At 37.7% G+C, this 20485-nt stretch overlaps 1 protein-coding gene across 1 annotated transcript in view; it reads right to left on the bottom strand.

Moving 5' to 3' along the window:
* LOC103145677 (sodium/potassium/calcium exchanger 3) overlaps positions 1 to 20485 on the bottom strand; it is a 35288-nt gene extending 14803 nt beyond the window's left edge. The window contains exons 1-2 of the mRNA XM_007563219.2: positions 19974 to 20485; positions 9118 to 9228 (exon numbers count right to left, since the gene is read on the bottom strand). Coding sequence (XP_007563281.1) covers positions 9118 to 9228; positions 19974 to 20076 — 214 coding nt within the window. The 5' untranslated portion in view covers positions 20077 to 20485. The remainder of the gene's footprint in view (positions 1 to 9117; positions 9229 to 19973) is intronic.

Genomic DNA, 20485 nt, shown 5'->3' with positions numbered 1-20485 from the left:
CTGTCTGTGAGTGTGAACTGTACCTATATTTGCTGGAGGTTGGGAGAGTCTGGCTTACGGCTGACTTCTACAAATATTTGTTCCTGAGGTAAACAATAAAATAGGTAAAATTTGGTTTTACTAACAACTAAAAACACTGATCTTGAATATTAGCTTCTATACAACCATTGGAAACAAGAAATTAGTTTAATGCTGACATATTTTCTCCAAAATATATGATTTTTTTTTTGCAATTTTTATAAAGATACAAAACTGATTTTTTTTAGCAATGTTTTTCACCAGCTAGTGAACAACCAGTTCTCAATCACTTCCTGCTTATAAGTTTTGATTTGACTTGTTGATAATTCTCATGACATGATTCAAAGCTTACAGAAAATCCCTGATCTCTTGCTTCATAAACTTTGAGCTTTGCTTTATTGTTTTAGGTTGCTATGTTTTATTTTGGATATTTAAAATATCTTCCAGTTCCAGCATTACATAGGAATGCACTGATCAACTTTTTTTCACATCCGATATGATACAGATGTCTATGGTTTGGTTTTGGCCGGAAGCGATCCCATACAGAAAAACAAATTACAAATTAATTTGATAACTCAGCACCAGTCCAGCACAGTTAAATACACCAATATCTTCACAAGTTTGGTCAAACATGTAAAAAATAAACAACAAACTTACTTAAAGTTCAGAAAGTGCAGTAAATAATTATAAATTACAAAAAAAAACTAATTATAAAGCTGTATGTTTTTTTTAAATATTGAGACCGATAAATATTATTGATATTGGATCAGTGCATCTCTCCTGCTAAGACTTCTGTACAAAATCGAAGTTTATTAGTCTCTGAGAGGCTGAACTTGCATTATTATGATTATAATAATCAATATATTCCTTGAAAATTGTCTCAAAAGAACAATATGATCATTTATTGCAATAATTTCTGGGACAATATTCCTGATCCAAGGTTTTTTCCAGAAAACTTGCTAAGCCCGGCGGTCGGGGCGCTCAGCAGTCGATCATCCAGCGGCCCGTCGTGTTTCTGAGTTAAAAAAATGTTTAAAGTTGACAGGAAATTTGAAAATATCACTTGATAATTATGTGTTATTGAAAGATTTTAAGATTAATATCTGAACACCAACTAAAAAGTCTTAAATAATGCAAACATTAAAAAAATAAATAAATAAATAAACAATGCTTAGCCTGGTGGAGGCACAAGTAAAGCCTGGTGGCCCGCCAGGCTTATTATACACTGGGGGAAACCCTGCTTATCTTACAGTAAAATTTGTTATTGTGACAGGCCTAACTATGCTAACTTTCTCAACATCTTGATATTCTGGTTGTTACTAGAGGAAATCCATAATCATTTAACAACTGATTCATCACTTTAAGGAATCATGTTTCCCCTCAATCCAGGTGAAAAATATATCCTAGAGCTTCAAAAGCTGTACGACTCTACGAAAAAAGGTTCGATCTGCTTTTACTACTGCAATTATAGGAACTGTGGTTGAATTTTTAAACAGAGTCCACATGCTGTGCGTGTTATGAACTGCCACACTGAATACTAAAAGTCATTTTACAGGGAACTCGTCTCATTTCTTTAAAAGCCATCCCCATGCCCCGACACCATAGAAAAGCACCATGATATTATGACTTTAAGATCCAGTCTGATCATGTAATTTGCATGTAGTGCAGTACTCATTATGTAAAAAATGCTGCTGATGATGTAAGGAGGAGAGCTGAATGACGGGTGGTACGAGATAGAGCTATCAGTCTGAAAGTCAGCAGGATGTGCTGGAGTCAAGCCGAGGTACTGACTGTCACACCCAGAGGTGGCTGGTGTCTCCACAAACACACACTCGGCTGCATTTTTCATGAGGAATCAAAAAAACTATATTTCATCCAGGTGTGTATTGCAAATTCAATTATGCATTTGTTCTTTGATTCCTTTTCTTTGAGGTGAATGGGAAACAAGGCTGATGAGCCGACAGCAGGGCTTCAATGGAAACACGGTGTACACTGCTGTGACAGGAGAGAATAAAACATGATCAGAGGTAGCAACAGACTCAGAAAATAAACCATAAACATCGTCTGTTTGATGACAAATATTAACAATCAGAATCTAATCACAACATCAGTTTTCAAATACCATTTCCATAAATCTTGATGCCCTTCAAACTGTCCTGACGAAGGCAACTTCCTAGACGGCAGAGTGTTGTCTGCCAGTTTCTCAACACTTTCTCCCAAAATTCCCCTAAAACATGGCAGTGGAAAAATACTATTCTCTGCTGACTGTCGCTTGCCAAAACAAACAACATAACAAACCTCATCAACAACACACACTGCAAGCTATTTAGTTCATTTACATCGTTTAGATTCTTTGACCCCAGCCTCCCCCCCCACCCTCGCCGCCCCAAAAACACTGGTCTATTTTTGGGTCTCCTCTCTCTGCACTTTTAATGCTTGAAAGACAGAATTGTCTGGGTTTCAAAATTTAGCATTCAGTTGCCTAGTAACAACGGTCTCGGAGGCTTGTCAGCCGGAGCCGGATCGAGCCGTCTCCATCCTGTTAAGCAGCGGCGAGATAAATAGAGAGAAAGAGAGTCTGTGGCTGGACGTTGCAGCGCAATCCCCCGGATAATATCCCCAGAGGTCCGGGGTGGGCTTTTTAATCACACCACAGATTATACAATCGCTGTCAGGCGGCCCGCTGAGGAAGAGGGCAGAAACCTGAGGCTGGAGCCGCGCTCGCCGCTCGGGCTAATAGTACCTGTCCAGCCTTTTGTTCGCTTCCTTCTCTCCAGTGTATTACCACGATGAAGAATCTACGCCTGTGTCTTTGTAGGAGATACTGAGGCAGATCTGCTGGCAACCAGTGACTCAATAAAGGTTAAGTGTGTTATAAGGAAGCAGAATGTGAACGGATGCACTGAGCAAAACTGGAGAAATGAAGTGGGTCTCACCGATTTGTCAGGAATCGGAGGGGAAACGCCTCTTATGTAATCTCAGAGGTGGATGCGCTGCAGACTGTGGGGTAGTGATGCCATTTTTACCAGCACTTTAAGGCAGTTAATATGAAATATCAGAAAGGCTCAAATGTGTGGTTGTTGTTTTGGGTTTTGGGCCAAAAGCAGAATCTCTAGAAGGACACACCTTGGTATGACCAATATTTGAAACTCTTCTCCATTCTCCCCATTATTTCCCACAGAAACAGCTCTTTGTCAGTATTTATAAATTCATAATTATTTCACCATAAAATGGTTTTAGTAAATCATTTTGACTGAACATGACTAGTTTTGATTCCTGCATATCTTTTAGTTTGGAAATGTGTTTTCAAGTACAAATGTTCAAGATAAAATCTGCCTGTTTGAATAAATTAAATGGATATTTAGAGGTTATGCTGTAAACCACTTCTTTCCTTAAAGATTCAGTATGTAGCTTTTATAAAACCTATTTTTACATATTCATTGAAACTGTCATTATGTCATGAGAGTATGAGTCAGATAATCTCTGGGGAAAATAATTGAGCTCCTTCGTTTTCTCCCAGTGTTATCTAGAAGCAAACTATCAGGGTCTTAGTGATGTCAATCAAGCCTGTATATGCGCTGCTCTCTTAACTCCATTGCTCTCTGCTACAATTCAACTTCTCCCCATCAGCACAGCCTGTCATGAATACTAAGGAAAGAATGGTTACTAAACAGTTTTCCTATATCGGTAAATTGTTTCTCTGCCATTAGAACATTTAGCAACGAGTACATGTGCTTGATTGACAGCGCTAAGACACTTCTCCTGGCTCTGATTGGCTGTTTTTTAATGGGATCGATGCATTTCTTCAGATGGCAGTAGGAGCTCAGAGAGGAGATCGAGCTTTTCACAGATTATCTGTCACAACATGGTGACAGTTTCAACAAATATTTAAAAAACATATTTTTTATAAAAGTTAATAATGCAGCTTTAACAAAACTTTTAACTTATGTACGTGTTGTTTGGTTAGGGTTAACTAACTTTAATTTATTTTAAACAGTAGCTTAAACTATAAGCATCATAGTGGTTGTTAATAAAAAAAATGTTTGCCAATCTGTTGTTGTCCTTTTGGCAACCCCAACACATGGTTGCCATGGTAACATGACCTCAGCCTCCTCAACAGCTTTGTGCACACAGACTTGGCAGATTCCTGACAAATCCATTGGTTGTTCCAGGAAGAAACAGGATTCAAACTGGCAACCCTTTTTTAATACCCAACATCTAAAATAAACAAGCAACTTAGCAGTGTTAGTGCCTGACCCCGTTACAGCAAAGTGTTTTTTTTTATTCATTTGATTTTAGCAATGAGAAGCATGAAGAAATGTGAAAGTAAACCAGTGAATTATTGTTGTGCTGCAGTATAACACATAGAAAATTGAATTTTCTATGTGAATTTTCAATAATAAAACTGTCAGCTGTGACGAATGCAGATAATGTCACAAAATAAAAAAAGATGAATAGATAATGCATCCCTAAACAAAGTTATGCACTCGTAAATGAGTCCAACAGGGGCTCCTTAAACAGCGCTATGCAGTCCTTGTCACGTTTTAGTGTAGTTCGTGAACACGCCTTGCATGCTCATGAAGTCATGAAAGACAAATGTTTCACTCAAATCTGCCATGACTTTTATTTACTGTGCACATATTCTCTCAGGTTTCACACCCCCACCAGGCACTGGGAACCAGATGAAGCGCGATCTGGGCAAACCATTTGCACCGTTTATTTTTAGCCCAACTTGATTTGCATACATTTCTAGAAGAATATGCCTGGCTCCCAATGTGGAGTCAGGCTTCAACAATGCTGGAGTAGTATTGCAGACAATGCAGTGTTGTGACTGACAGGCTAACATTAGCACAGAGCAACTCCAAATATTACCAAAACAAAACTTGACTCTGAAAGTGTTGTAGTATTAATATTACGTCGGCTGTTTAGATCACACAACACTAATTTTCTATATAAATTTTCAATAAAACTGTCGGCTGTGATGAATGTGGATAATGTCAAGCAGCATAATCAGCCCGAGAAGCAGAGGAATAAAGGTCAGTTTTGGCTCCGTAATGACTTTATTAGGAGCAATCTGAATCCATCCTAACTATACTGACAGCTGCAGGGCTCAGAAGGAAAAGCAAAGTAACTGTGGATCTGATAAAATCAGATCATCTGGGAAATTATTCTGACTTTCACTCTGCTTTTATGTGAGCTGCCCGTTCCCCGGAGTATTTTAGTGCACAACCTTGGCACTATAGCAAACAGATACAACGTGTTGTCTGCCTGACCTTTCTGCTGACATACGGGGATTGAAAGGCAGGTCTCTGCCTCACCGTTTTTTATTAAACCTACATATACAACGTACTTTACTCTGCAAAAGTATCTCAGGAAAATCTAAACACTCAATTTCTGACTTGAGTGTCATTTTCAAAATTTGTTGAGGTCAGATGGATTGAGTGATGTACATCCTGCTAAAGTAAAAGGCCAGGTGGATAAACTACTAGGCCTGTAAATACAGAACAAATGCAAGAAAGTTTGAGTAGCAGCATTACTGCTGTTTCAGCAAAAATACATTGCTCATGTTCTTGTCTTTATAAAAATAAATCGATCTTTTTGAAAACAGTAAACCCTGTAACCACTAGAACGAAAATGTTTTTGTTTTTTTTGTAGGACTTTTAGATCCTGATTACAGTACCTTGCATAATCAGGTTTTCCCCCGGTGTACTATAAGCCTGGCGGTCCCCAGGCTTTGTCATGATCCGTGGTTTTTTGTGTTTATTTTGAGTTTTTCTATGTTTTCCTGTTTCCCTGTGAGTCTCTGTCCTGTCCTCCCTCTTGATTGCTCCCCAGGTGTGTCTCATTCCCTTAATTACCCCGTGTGTATTTAAACCCACCTGCTGTCTGTGTTCCTCATCGGGTCCTTGTCTAACGTTGTTTAGTTTGTCTACGACTGTTCGTTCTAGCTCTCCAGTCGTACTGGTAAGTCCTGGTTAGCTTAGCTTCTAGCTCTCCAGTCGTACTGGTAAGTCCTGGTTAGCTTAGCTTCTAGCTCTCCAGTCGTACTGTTTAGTCCTGGTTAGCTTAGCTTCTAGCTCTCCAGTCGTACTGTTTAGTCCTGGTTAGCTTAGATCCCGTTTCAGTCTTCGTGTCTGTTGCTACCGGCGTTTAGCTGCGTGCTTGTTCCTGCCGTGCTGCCTGCCTTGGACTGTTTATTGAGCTACCTTCATCATTAAAATTATCATCATCACCATAACCTGGGTCTCAGCGTCTCTCCTCACCACCCACAACCACTTCATGACAGGTTTTACTTGTTCCCCCACCAGGCTTAGCATTTTGAGACTTTATAGTTGGTATTAAGGTAATAATCTGCCAGTCTTTCAATAACACATAATTATAAAGTGACATTTTCAAATTTCCTGTCAACTTTAAACATTTTTTAACTCAAAAATACGGCATGATGCTGGATGAATGACTGCTGATTGCTCCAACCACTTGACTTAGCAGGTTTTGTGGGGGAAACCGTGTATAAGCATTTATACCCATTTTCTACATTTTATCACTGAATAATCATAAACTTCAGTGTATAAAATAAAACTTTTTCTCATCCAATGAACATCTCTCTGTGTGCTTATATTATTGCATTGTTGTTGATGAAGTTGAGTCCTGTACTGTCTGAGGGCCTAATTTCAGCAATTCAGCATGCAGCTGATTGAATTAAAATAATCACTTTTGTTTGCTTAAATGGTTTTTCTTAATTCTACATTGAAAACCCTTTTGTTTTGATTTAAAAACCACCTTGCTTTCATTCCTCATCACATGACATAAAAATCTCATTTCTGATTTTTCTTTCATTGGTTTAGAAACTTAAATGGACTCAAGTCAAACTCTGAGAGTCCCCATGTCTGCATCATGCAGCAGAGCTCCTTTTTCAGATATCACTGAGCTTTAACTACTTTTTCTGGTTTTGCGAAGAATAGACTGAAATTTCAGAATGTAGATTTACAAACCTGGTAGAAACATACACCAAACAGTTTAGTTGTGATTCTATATTTTACACTACTTTGTGCTGGTTCGTCACATAAAACCCCAATAAAATACATTGGTAGATAAAATATATTTAAGTGGTTGTAATGTGGGAAAAGTTGAAGGGGTATGAACACTGTTAGTCTCTCAGCCCTCAAAAGTTGGATTCCATTAACATCAAACTATTTTCTGCTTTCTGGTACGTCAGAGACTTTTTGTCCTCGGTTTGACAGATCAGGCAGATTTACTCAGTATTTTTGTAGCTGCTAACTCTACACTAAGAGAGACTGCTTTTCATAAAGTGTCTGAACAATTTAAATAAAGTAGAAATGTTCTGGCATCCTTCACCAGATTTACATCTTTAGACAGCTCTACTCCTCTCAACATCAGAAACAGATGTGCCAAAACATTAATGTCTGATTAAATTAGGAATATAATAAGAAAAAAGTAGTGAAATTAATATTATTTGAACAAACACTTGTTATGATTTATGGAATAAAATAAACAAAAAGCAAATAATTGATTAATTGATTAAAATCAAGCAAATAAAGTAGTCAAATCATTTTCTGGATTTAAAGAAAATAATGTTTTCAAATTCTTTTGGGCTCAATATAACAAATTTATTCTAAGTTATAAGAACAGAATTTAAAATGTTTGCTAAATTTAGCAAACTAAATAAAAGCTGATTTGGGTGCAGCAAAGTCAGTAAAAATCTATAACATATACATGGCTCTACTTATTTTAAAAGCTTGCTTATGCCTAACTTTTTCTGCCAGGAGAAAATTACGTAGGTAATAATTTTACCTGAAAAGTTAGTTACCTGTATTGGATGGGCCTTGTATCATTCTCAAACTGTGGTCCTTATAAAAAGGACTGTGAAATGCAAACTTGGGGTTTCTTTCTTTCACAAAAAAAAAAAATAAATAGTTTCACTTCACTGGTAGGTCACAGCAGGATTCCTATGTTTAAAGCTAAGACAGTTCATTTAATACCTCACCGTAAATGAGAGTAAAAGCCACCGTGAGACCCTCAGGAAGAAGATAGCAGCTAATGAGTCTGGAGGGAAATTTAAAAAGATCAACTCAATTTTAAATCTTACACTGTGTTGAAAATATTCAAGTGGAGGACTTTAAAAAAAACTGCTAACATGTCTCAGTTAGCAGTTAGCATCATCGCTGACTGAAAGCCCTAAAACATTGCTATGGGACTTAAAACTGTTTTTTTCATTGGAGGTGAACAGGAGGAAATCTTTGTGCTTTATGAAAATCCAAAAATGGAGAGCCATGGTTTGGAGATGGCTTGCTGTAGCAGGACTCTACCAGGTCAAATCTAGAACACATTTAATGAAAATGTCAAAACATCTGTTAAAAAAAATTAAAGATAAAGAAAGACTGGACTCTGCACCATGACAATGACTCAGGACATACCAGTAAATCCACCAAGGCCTGGCTGGAATGAAAAGCCTTGAGCCCAGACAAAACCCAGATCTTGATCTCTTTGAGACGCTGTGGGATGAATTTAAAGGGGCGAACTTTCCTCAGACTTTCAGAGTAATCAGCAAACCATGATGATTTCAATACTGAGCAAAAATAAATGTGATTATGATTCTTTGAATAATCAGGTGACTCTCCATTTGAGCTGTTCTAATCTCATGAACATCTCAAATATAGTTACATCTTCCTATTTCATAAAATAATTGCTCAAAAGGTGAAACAGAAAAAAAGCTAATGGCCAGAAAAATAAATTAAGCGAGTAGAAAAACCATTAAAGATCATTCTAATGCTATTTTCTCTTTTTAATTTCACTATGAGATAGTGTAAGGAGCAGATCTTCACTTAAAAAACATCCCAGTTTATGCAAAAACCCTTTCAATAATCAAGTCATTCTGAGTCAAATTAGTGATAATGAATTACTAATTTGTTCCAAGGAGAAGCTCTTGGCTTCATAGCTTATCTGTAAAAATTCGCTCACATTAGTTAACACTACATAATATGAAGTCAGAGTCCGATTAAAAACCCACGTATCAAATTCCCGTGTTTCCGCTCGCAGCGTTCAGTCTGGAGGTGTTTGACATCCATCCAGGTGACTCACCTGCTCGGGGCTCATCCAGGCTCTGGTTGTCTGATTTCTCCTGCATCAACCTGCGTGTCCATCGCAGCAGCTCACCGTTCACGCCTGGCTGAGGCCCGGAGGACTTCGTCTCTGTAACAGAACAGCAGCGGTCAGTTTAGGGCGAAGCCAAGCACATGCTTCCATTCAGTATGGAGGGATTGTCATTCAATCAATGTATTTATTGGAACAAACAGTGGAAAAATAGTTCTAACTTGTCACAGTCATTTCCACCGGTTTTCCAATTTAGACAATGACTGAGCAGAATCATCTTTATTCTATCTCCAAGCTGTGCCCACTGCTTTATACACGTTTATAAAGCCACTTTGTCTGACTTTCTTGTACACATTCCCAGAAATAGCCAAAAGATTTAGAGTAAAATTGAACAGATTTATTCTCTATCTTGCAGTTTATGTTCCTGGCTGAGAGAGATAGCAGTATGTTCAGAAACAATCTCTGTGCTTCATTCTTCAGTAGTTTATCTTCATGTGGATTTCGGTCACTACAGGCTTTTGGGAGGCAACAGCCAAGAAACTCCCTTCAGATAGATCTGCCTAACCATCCCAATTATGGTAGAAAAAACACGGACATCCTTCTTCACCACCCACAGAGATAAAGTGATATTTATTATACTCTCCATCACGCCGCAGTATTAATACGAAGCAGCCTGTCTGTGTGTCTGATGCACTTCGTGATTGCCAGGCGCTGCAGTGTCTCTTTGTACCTCACAGCTCAATGAGCCCATTTCACGAGGCCAGCGGTCGCGGCCGAGAGGAGACCTGAGGGCTTTCATGTTGAGGCATCAAGAGGAGCTCGACTCGTATGAAATTCAAATAGGTTTCTGCCACAGATGGCTCTGCGGCATTTTCACACTCCTAACTGGGACAAGTCACCTAGAAAAACATCTTATCTAATAATAAAAAGGTGAGCAGAAAACGTCATGTTTGCTCGGTTTCTTTTTTTAGATTCAAATTTTTCTGAACTCGCTGAGGTGAGTAACAGACTCTTTGGGATGGAAAGAGGATGAGATGCTTCATATGTGTGTGAAAAACAAACGTTCTGGCTCCAAATACAGTAAACGGCTGGCTGAGAGAGGAGGCTATTTAAAGATATCCCTCTGGGAACATAAAGTCAGATTTTCCTTTATGCTAAACGATTATTAGATGCAGCAATCATCATAAGAAAGCAAAGACTTCCAGTGGAATATCATGGAGAATATTTTTTATTACACTCCTTTAAAGGCCCTCATAACTATGGCTGCAAGTTTGATTGTGGCGGTGAAGTTAAACAGGGTTTCCATCAGGGGTTAGCTTAACAGCAGTGCTAAACTCAAGCCCTGAAAAAATATTTATACCACTTAACCACAAACTTGAATTTATGGTTTTGGGATTTTATGTCATCAATCAACACAAAAGAGTCGAAATTAATAATGGTTTTTAAAGATTTTGACAAATGAAAATATAAAAAGTCTTGGAACAATTTTTGTTAACCACCTTTACTGCCCCCCTTTGCTCTGATACCCTTAAATAAATAAACTCTAATGCAGCCAACTCTCCACATAGTCAATGCAGTCCACCTGTGTGTGATTTAAACTCTATCCAGTTGTTCTGTGAAGGTTTCAGAGGTAATGCACTCAGAAGCTACTTAGCGATTTGCTAACTAGCTATTTGCTACTTAGCATATAGCTTAACCCTATAAGACCTAAGTTTCAATCCCTGCCTGGATATTTTTGCTTATTGTAATTGTACGCAGTTCTTTAAATGTCCTGTGAGTAAATATATATTTTCCCATTTATCCATAACAACTGGAACTCTCAATATCTAGCAAGTTATTTTCGCAATTTACCGAGTGCCCTTCAGATTAATTTCACTGCCTGCTACGGCGGGGGTGAAATTACCGTAATAACTCAATATTGGCTGGAAAGCGCAACGTCTCCCCTTTCCGAAACCGCTGGATCTTTTCATATAGCGCAACGTGTGGCGGAATTACGGTTCTACAAATTTGGCTGTATCGTCTATGACACGTTCGGTCTGGAAGTCGGTTAATGAAAACCGAGGAACATCGCAGACAGGTCAGAAAGTTGTGAAGTTTAAAGAAAAGTTAGACTATGCCACATCTCAAGCGTTTAACATACTGTGCAGCAGGAGGAAATTAATGAGGAGAGCAGTCAAGGTTCATGGTAATTTGGACCTGCAGAGAGGGAGAAATGTAGAAAAATTTGCTTTATTTCTTGAGCTCCACAATTGTGACATTATTGAAGAGTGGCAGGGCTTTCATTTTTGAAAGAAAGCCCTACAAGGCCCTGTTTAATGTTTGCCACAGGTCATATGGAGTGGGTGCTGTGGTCATATGACAGCAAATTGAACTTTTGGGTCAACATCAGAGGTCTGTAACCTGCAGCTGTGGAGCTGCAAGTGGCTCTTTAGACCCCTTATTATGGTTCCTAATAACTGTGGTAATTGAAAACTGCTAACTTTAGCTGTTTGGGCTTTTCATCCAATATATTCATGACATTTTAATAGAAAAGAAGAATGGTGAGGAAATATGTCCAGTAGCAGTCTGTCCTGTAATGATGCCTCTGACTGAAGACAGTTACTGTATGACTGTTTCATTTTCCAGGCAGCAGAAGAGACAATCTTCTAGAATAAGGTGTGCTGAATAACATCTTGTTTCTCTAAGAGTTTAATGTTTTTCTTTATTTTAAAACCTTCTTAATTTCTTAAAATAAATCAAAAATGTCCTAACGTAGACATTTGTCAAAAATGTGTCATTTTTCAAGGGGTAATGTGACATTTGCAAGCTGTAAGAGTCTTGAGGTGACGGTTCATCTTCCACTACGACAACGACCATGTTGATGTGTCAAAATGGAAGTGTCAAAATGGCCAAGTCAAAGTACAAATCTAAATAAATCAAATTAAGAATTGTGGCAAGGCTTGAATAGCATGGGTCCGAGGTGATATTGTTCAAAGAACAGACAAAAAGTTCACTCTCCAAATGTGTAAAACATTTTGATAGATAATAAGACTCAAATGAACACCTCTTCTTAAGATTTTTATTTGTGAATAACCATAAATAATGTTCCTTTCACTTTGCCATTATTCTGGTCCATTGTTCCTACAAAACAAATTTGTTGCTAGAAACATGACAATATGTGAAAAATTCAAGAGTTAAAAATATAGGGTACTTAAAATTACTGTCTTCCTTTTGACGTTGACCTTTGACCTGTAAGTCAGACGTAACTGATTGTTGGTGTAGATGACAAAACTTAGTTCATGATGTAAATATAGAAGAGCGGTGCCAGAACAACCAGAGATAAAATCTGATTTGTAGAGTTTGTATGGAAATAACCTAATCCTGTTTTTAAAAGCTGAATAAAGACTCCAGGTGGAGAAATTACAACTAGAGCCATCTAGTTGTAATTTGCTAGACTAAAAAAGTGCTGTAGAATAAATCATTTTTGTATGAGGTGGTAAAATAAGTCAGAAATTTTTAAAATTTTCTGTTAGACAAATTAATTATTCCAGAAGTTATTGCGATAAATGATAATATTGCTGTTTTGAGATAATTTCTAAGTAATATAACAGTAATGGCAAAATAATAATGCAAGAGGGCATTCTAAAAAAACTTTAAATTCTAGTGAACATTTAATACTGGAACTGGAAGACATGTTAATATATCCAAAATAAATAAACAAAACAACAAATAAAATAAATTTTGAAGTCTTTGTAAACAAAACGGTCCTCTAAAAAAAAAGGACTGGATGAGACCAAAGCACCAAACTGAAGATTTATCATCCAGTTTTTGGTAGAAAGAGAGAAAAAAGAGATAAATGATAAATCATGCCATGAATTTGTTTTAATTTATCATTCAATTAATTGATTTATTGATTCAGGCCTAATTCTGCACCTAAATCACTTCATATAATTAGACTTTATACTTATATATATAAAAAAACAATAAGCTGGAACAGGTAAAAGAAATTAAATGACTGTTTTATTCTAAACAATGAAATATTAGTAGATTGTTACAGAAGGAGCATTTCTTCTGAATATCTACATTTATAAAAATGATCCTGCCAATGGTCATTTATCTATTCATACCAAATATGGAGGCAACATCAGCTTTTTAACAGAAACTGTTTAAATGTTCAATAACTTATTAACAAAGATGCGTCATAAAATGTGTTTTTAACCAGAAATGGCTGATTTTCAGGTCGTTCTGCTCTGACCTGTCGTTACCTGATAAGAAACTCAAAAATATCTCCTTTTTTCAACATGAATGCACCACATCAAAGCGTGACAACATCCTGCAGTGTTGTTAGTGCGATGAACTGCATAATATATTGAAACGCAAGAACCACATCAAATTTAGTACTAGTAAATTTGTCTGTTTTCTATGAATAAGCCATATTTTCAGCATACCTTTCTCATGACCAATTGCCAGAAAGCTTCATGTCACGCTAACATCCTGCCTCTTCCCAGCAGCAGCTCTGCTGGGAAAAAATAAACTTTTTTATTTCTGCTTTTTACTGTAAAGTCACTCAGTTGGAAAACTGCACCATAAATTTGCAGCATGCCCCTAATTCCCATTGTTACAGTAATGGATCAAAATGAGCTCTTCCTTCTTTATTTTTGATGTGTTTGTTTAGTTGACATATTTTTAGGAAAAAGTTAAATATTAAAGAAATAAATGTTTATAGTTTAACCCAATGAGCATTTCTTGTTGTCATAACCTTCTTTTATATTAGATAGGGAAATATATGATTCAGATTCTTTTTTCTGTTTTATTTGAGTGAAAGTGGCATAAATGAAAAGGTCTGATTTAGGTCATTTAAAGTGTATTGACCATTTCAGATTCAGTATGATTGAGTTTTACTATCTGTATGGTAACAGACCATATTTAGTCATTTTCCCTGTGATCCAGAACGGTGTTAAAAAATTTACTACCTGTTTAACCTACCGGATACTTTACAGACCAACCGGGACACTAAGTTTTCAACAAAAGAGCAGGACTGAACACAAAGGAACAGGGATATTTCAGACAAAGCTGTTATTCAACGCCATTAAACAGTTTGTGGACATTTATGGCCTCACAGGTAGATAACAAAGTAATAAATAATGATAAGGCTTTTTGTCAATGCTATAAAGCTTTCCGTACAGACATAATGCAGCAGAAACGAGTCCTTAAATGTCAGGCAATGAATCTGATCTGCTTTCTATATGCACAGCAAAAAATAAAACACATAAATCTTTATGAGAACATTTTGATCTCAAAAGCTCCTAACTGGTGCGTTTAGCAAACTTTAAACCCTTTTTCTGGTCATTAGGTTTTATGTTCTTGGGTTTAAACACCAAGAATGACAGACTTGTTAATACTTTCCCCAGTGACTGCCAGGAAAATTATGTGACAAGCTCTATGACTAATATTTACAAATAAAACACTGAAAGAATAAGCTCTGTAAAGGCTGCTTCATCAAGAAGAAACTACAGTAAACCCTAAACTACAACGGAGAACTTAACTCTAACTTAGAAATGTAACTAATCAACTATTTTACAGAGTCTTTAAAAGGAGTTGATGTTGCTTGAAGTTTGTCAGTGAATTTTATTGGTATTTTATTTAATAAACCAACTTAAAGTGATGCAAGATTGTGAAGGAGAAGAAAACAAAGAAATATATATATATATATTTATATATATATAGGCCTGTCTTAATAACAAACTTTGCTGAACGATAAATTGTCCCAGAACTTACTGCAATAAACGATAACATTGTTGTTTTAAGAACATATTCAAGTAATATAATAGTAATTATAATGGCATAAAAATGCAAGAACACATTCTCAAAGTTCAATAGACTTTAAATTCTAATGAACATTTAAACACTGGAACTGGAAAACATTTGGAAAACCCAAATTAAATAAAGAAAACAACAAATAAAATAAATTATTAAGTCTCTGTGAACTAAATTGTCTTTGGAAAAAAAGGGCTAGTTGGGACTAAAACACCAGACTGAAACTTTTATCATCCAGTTTTTGTAAAAAGAGGGAAAAAGAGTTTCTTTTAACTTATCATGCGATTAATTGATTTATTGTTTATTGTGACAGGCCTAGATATATAGTTAATTTTCTTACTCATAAAACTCAGAGAAAGGTGATGTGCATCAACCATCCTGAGTTAATACTTTGACCTTTGACTGCACTGGAAATCTTCTGGTTGTGCTTTTTTCCCAGTTTTACACACCTAAAACGTACAAAGTTGACCCAGCTCAGTCAGACAGGATGGAGCGCTTCAATGAGCCTCAGTTCTCAAGTCGTGCCACATTTAGATCTGGACTTTGACTGGGCCATTTATGTTGACTGAAAGGTGAACCATTGCCCATGTCTCAAGTCTTCCGCAATCTTCTGGACTCTACTAACTAGACAACTTCACAAAGCAGCTATTTGTGATGTATTTTATTTAAAGGTGTCAGATTAAAGGGGTCTGACTAAATAAAATGTATCATTTTCCATCCACTACACAAGGATGCTACTTTGTGTTACAAATTAAATCCCAACAGACTGAGGTCTGTGGTTGTGATGCCACAAAATATGAATAAGTTTAAGGGGAATGAAGCCTTTCTCAGAGCACCGTAAATACACAGGTTGATTAGATTTCTGGCCACAATTACATTACATAAGCAGTAATCTTCATCTGGAGCATACCATACTGAATCTTTAGATTCAGAGCAAGCTTTCTAATCTCTGATGTCTAATCTGTGGTCTAGTTGAAGTCCAGGTGGTTTAAGAAAAAAAACAAAACAACATAGATAACTCTTATTCCTTCAAGCACATTTCCATAAAGGTTTTTTTTTTTTGTTGAGCTTAGTAGCATCTTCTGTAGGATTTGCCAAGAAGCTGACATTTTATGACAACTTCAGTTAACATCAAACATTTCTACTCTGCAGCAGCGTAAAGGTGTGCATGGCTTATTAACTACCCAGATTTACTGCGGCATTTATTTACTGTTAACTATGACTACTGCAGCTCCTGATTAAAAAAAACCGGCTTAGACACGGATAGCCATAAATGGCTACAAAAGCTGTGTTATTGTGGACACAGCAGCATGTCTAATATTTTCCAGTATTGTTCTGCCTGTCACCATTACAATCAGCAGACCACAAGCTTTGCCAAAAAGGTTCGAGCGAGCAGCCTTGGTCTGTGTTCAGAGAACCTCTTCAGGTTGATGGCACACTCATAATTTAAAGGTGAAGCATAAATATTAATGACACGGCTCATACAACGGGACACTCTGCCACAAAGGGATGGCACGCAGCAGAAGCAGGATGAAGCCCAAATGGGAATTAAAACACTCCTGGCAGAAATGAAAAAGTTCAGCTACTCGAATCCGTTGGATGCGCGCGGGAGGCGAAGGGGGAAAATGGTGCTGAAGCATCTGCTGAGGATGTGTGTGACAGTGTGTGACCACATCAGCAAAGGCGACGAGCGGATGACGAGCTGGAGGAGAGTGAGGGGGTGGGGTGACGCCTTTAGGGGCATCGCCGCCGTATTTCACGGAACCAACACATTTCTCTGGGTTTCTATGCAGAAAGTAAATATAATCTAATATCTGTCATTTTATTGTTTGCCTACTAAGACAGCTTCTACTAAAAATAGTCATTGTTTTATGGAGATCTGCGAGTTACTCCTGTGAAAAATCATGAACAAATAGATAATATAGAACACAAACAGATACAAGTATCTGCAACATCTTGACAGCGGTTGACCATTTTAACAGCTTAAAGGCAGAAAGTATGATGGGTTCTGCTTTCAGTGGAGTTATTTGTACCAACCGGATGGACTTGTGCCCATAATTAATTCAGAGCCTCCTAAAATTATTCCAACTCTGCTGCAAAATAGGTTCACTGCCAACATTCAACACTTATTCTTTGAAATAAATAAAAGTAATGTCATAAGGATTTCCTCCAAAATCAACCCTAAATCCAGTTCCATTGACTACTGCACAATCTAAATCATATGTGTCGAACTCAAGGCCAAATCTGGCCCGCCACAGCTTTGTATGTGGCCCTATAGATTCTAAACTAAACACTAAATGTGCTTTAATATTATGTTATCAAACAAATCAATGCAGTTTTTATCCGTTTACTGCCAAATTATATCAATCAGTTCCCTCCAGTTTCTTGAAAATTATCATGGAAATTCTCACAAAGCCACCAACCTTTTTTGCACTTGTACACAATTGGGAGTTTATTGCAGATCTTTCTCAAAAATTCTCAAAAACTTTCTTACTTGTACTAAATAGCTGCCTCATTCTTAACTGATGACAGATTATAATCCATAATTTATAAAGTGGGTAATAAAAAGTCGCATTTACCGCCAAAATAAGTGCAAATATCGCAAATATTTCCAAATTAACACAAACACTTTAATTTTTATTGCAAAAAAAAATCACAAAAATATCGCAAAAGTTCAGTAATATTATTTAATTATAAGAATTCATTGATATTTTAACAGTTTGTGTTCAGGTTTTATCAATACATTCTGTCACAACCGGCCCTTTAAGAGCATTCATGATTGTGATTTGTCCCAAAACAAAAATGAGTTTGACACCCCTGATCTAAATCATTCAATCCCCCAGAGGATAATTCTTCACAACCTTTGCAAACGATATGTGGTAATCAGACGCAGTCGATGCAACCAATCAGATGCTTTGTTAGTTGAGATAACAGAAAGTTTTATTGCGTGCTAGAAATAGGGGCAAAGAACTTGTCTCAAAGAAGAGATGAAGGAAGCCGATACAGCTGGACAGTTTTCAGCTTTACAGTTAAAGGAATCTCGGCTGGATGTGGCAGGAAGTAGAACCACCAGCGGCTATTCCTGAGGAGGCTGATGGTCAAAAACTCTTCACTGACAGCAGAAAAACCTGCACAGAGTTGAAGGGCTCAATGCCTGAACTCCAGAAAGCAAAACACTTATGAACCAAAAGCATAAAAGAAGCCGGATCCAAACTGTGTAAGTAAGCCAAGAGGTTTTAGGATTCTGTGAAGCAGTAACTCAAAATGTTAGCTTTCAGAGCCAGCAGTGCGTCTGGAGGAGAAAGAATGAATCACCCTGCCTGCAGTAAAGCAAGGCGGTGGCTCAGTGATGCTCTGGAGCTTCGACTTTTTGCTGCACTGAAAATCTGGAGGGTGTGAAAGGTACAACTTACGATGAATTATCAGGAAATCAGCGGTCTGCGGGGAAGATTAAGTTTGGGTTTGGACAACGAACCGAAACATTTCTCAAACAACATCAACGAAGTGAAGACGTCTCTGGTGTCTCACTGTGAATCATGCAGCAGGTCATAACAGCAAAAGGTGCTGCATTAAGATGCTCCTCTAGAAGGGGTTGATTTACTCTGAAACCACTCTAGCTATTAAAACTGGCATTTTGTGTTAAATTTGGAGAAATCGTTTGTAACATAAGATGTGTTGCTCTCTAAACATCTGATTTATGTGCAACTGCAGATCGTAGTGACCTAGAGGCTAAAACTGATGGGGAAGAAAGAGAAGAGTGAGGAAAATGGGAGTTAATCATATTTCCACTTCATATTTTGTTCATATTGTTCCTCCCTAGTTCTGTCGTACGTTCCAACATTTTAAACTCCTTTCAATAAGAAGCAAAAGGAAGAAGCAGAGAGACAGGAGTATTTTCTGGCCTCCCTACGGCTGCCCTCTGCCAAATGAGAGGATGTGACCACGAGAAACACAAACTTCCCTGTTTTAGAAATATTTTCAACTGTGAAACAACAACAGCCGAGGCTTGGGTTAAGAAGGAAGGCGCACCAAAACCGGCAAAATTATACACAAAACACTGTTAAAATATTTCAGCAGTCTAGGTATTCATTTTACTGTTACTGTTTAAAAAAACAAATAGATATTTATCTACATATACAGCCATACAGATGTATATTTACACAGGTTAGTCATGCCACACAAATCATGGCAAATCAAGTCGTTTCTCTGCATTAATTTGATTTTTATAAACTGAAATCAGGTGGAAACCAGGATTCTGTTTACCAAATCAGTTTGTTTCAAAATAAGTCATACTTTTTTAATTTACCATCTTTTATTATTAAAATCCACCTTGTTTTTCACATATAAAAACAGTTTGTTCATGAAATAATGTGTCTTTAGCGTGCCTAGTCACAGTTTGTCCTCTGCTACAGATAATGCCCAGCCTACACCCCCAGTGATTGGATTTACACATGCCACAGTTTGTGCCCACGTTGTATGATCAACAATCTGTCACCTCCCTGCAGGGTGAACAGAGTCAATCATCCCAAGAAGCCCAGACAGAGAGGCTGAGGGATGGGCTGCAGTCATGTCAGGAAAAACGCAGAAGTATGTCATGCAGCAGCAGGGCGTGCTGCTGGAGAGTCAATCTAAACTCTGCAAGTTCAGCTCGTTTTAAAGGTTAAACATTCAACCAGAATGGGAATAAAGAGAATGCATAGCCGTCTGATAACAGCATGTGGTTATACACTAAAATTTGAGATTTTAAAAGGAAGATACTGACTTACTTCTAAGATATGCATGTCGTTTAAAAGATACAAAATTGTACGTTTAATAAAATAAATGCATATATAACAATAAAAATTAATAGACATTAGACTAATATTACTATTAATACTACTAATATAGCACAACATGTACTTTTGCTCGTCTTTTTTGTCATTTTCACTGCAAATAATTTTACATAGTACTCAGATTGGGGTATATTTTTAAGCACTAAGTTATAATACTGGAGTTAGAGTGAACTTCCGTCGCTGCCACGCAGCCGTGCGTCCTAATTAAGGTCTCACCTGGAGCCTGGAGGACCTGCGTGAGCCAAATGACGGCGACCAGCCCGACTCCGCAGCAGCAGAACCGCTGGAAGGGCCGCCGGTGCCTCGCTGCCGCTTTCATTCCTCCGCCAGCTGCATGTTCACCAAAAACATCTGTTGCTCTCTGTCTTTACACTTGTTTCACACTTTCTTGGAAGACAGCGACGAAACAAACCGCCTCCTCCCTCCCTCCTTCTGTTGCTTCTCTGACAAGTTGGGTCCAAAAGACAGAAAAGAGGAGAAGAAGAAAATTCCCCCGCAAAGACGAGAGCCCAGTTTACTCCAGCAGCTCCGGGCTCAGAGCAGGAGGCGCCGCGCTGGTGAACTCCACCGACCGTCCTCCTGGTCGCACATAGCGGGGAGACGCGTCAACGAGCTTTCTGCGTTCATGTGTGTAGCCTGAAAGGTCGACTGCAGATCCCACAGTGAGGTGCAGCAACAGGAGGCGGTATGTTCCGAGCACTGTGTTCCTGCTCGGGGTGTAGTGCTCA

The sequence above is a fragment of the Poecilia formosa genome, unplaced genomic scaffold, assembly GCF_000485575.1.
Source record: "Poecilia formosa unplaced genomic scaffold, Poecilia_formosa-5.1.2 Scaffold145, whole genome shotgun sequence".
In the NCBI taxonomy this organism is placed as follows: domain Eukaryota; kingdom Metazoa; phylum Chordata; class Actinopteri; order Cyprinodontiformes; family Poeciliidae; genus Poecilia; species Poecilia formosa.
Note: the sequence above shows the minus strand (reverse complement) of the source record. Positions and strands in the feature narration are given on the sequence as shown.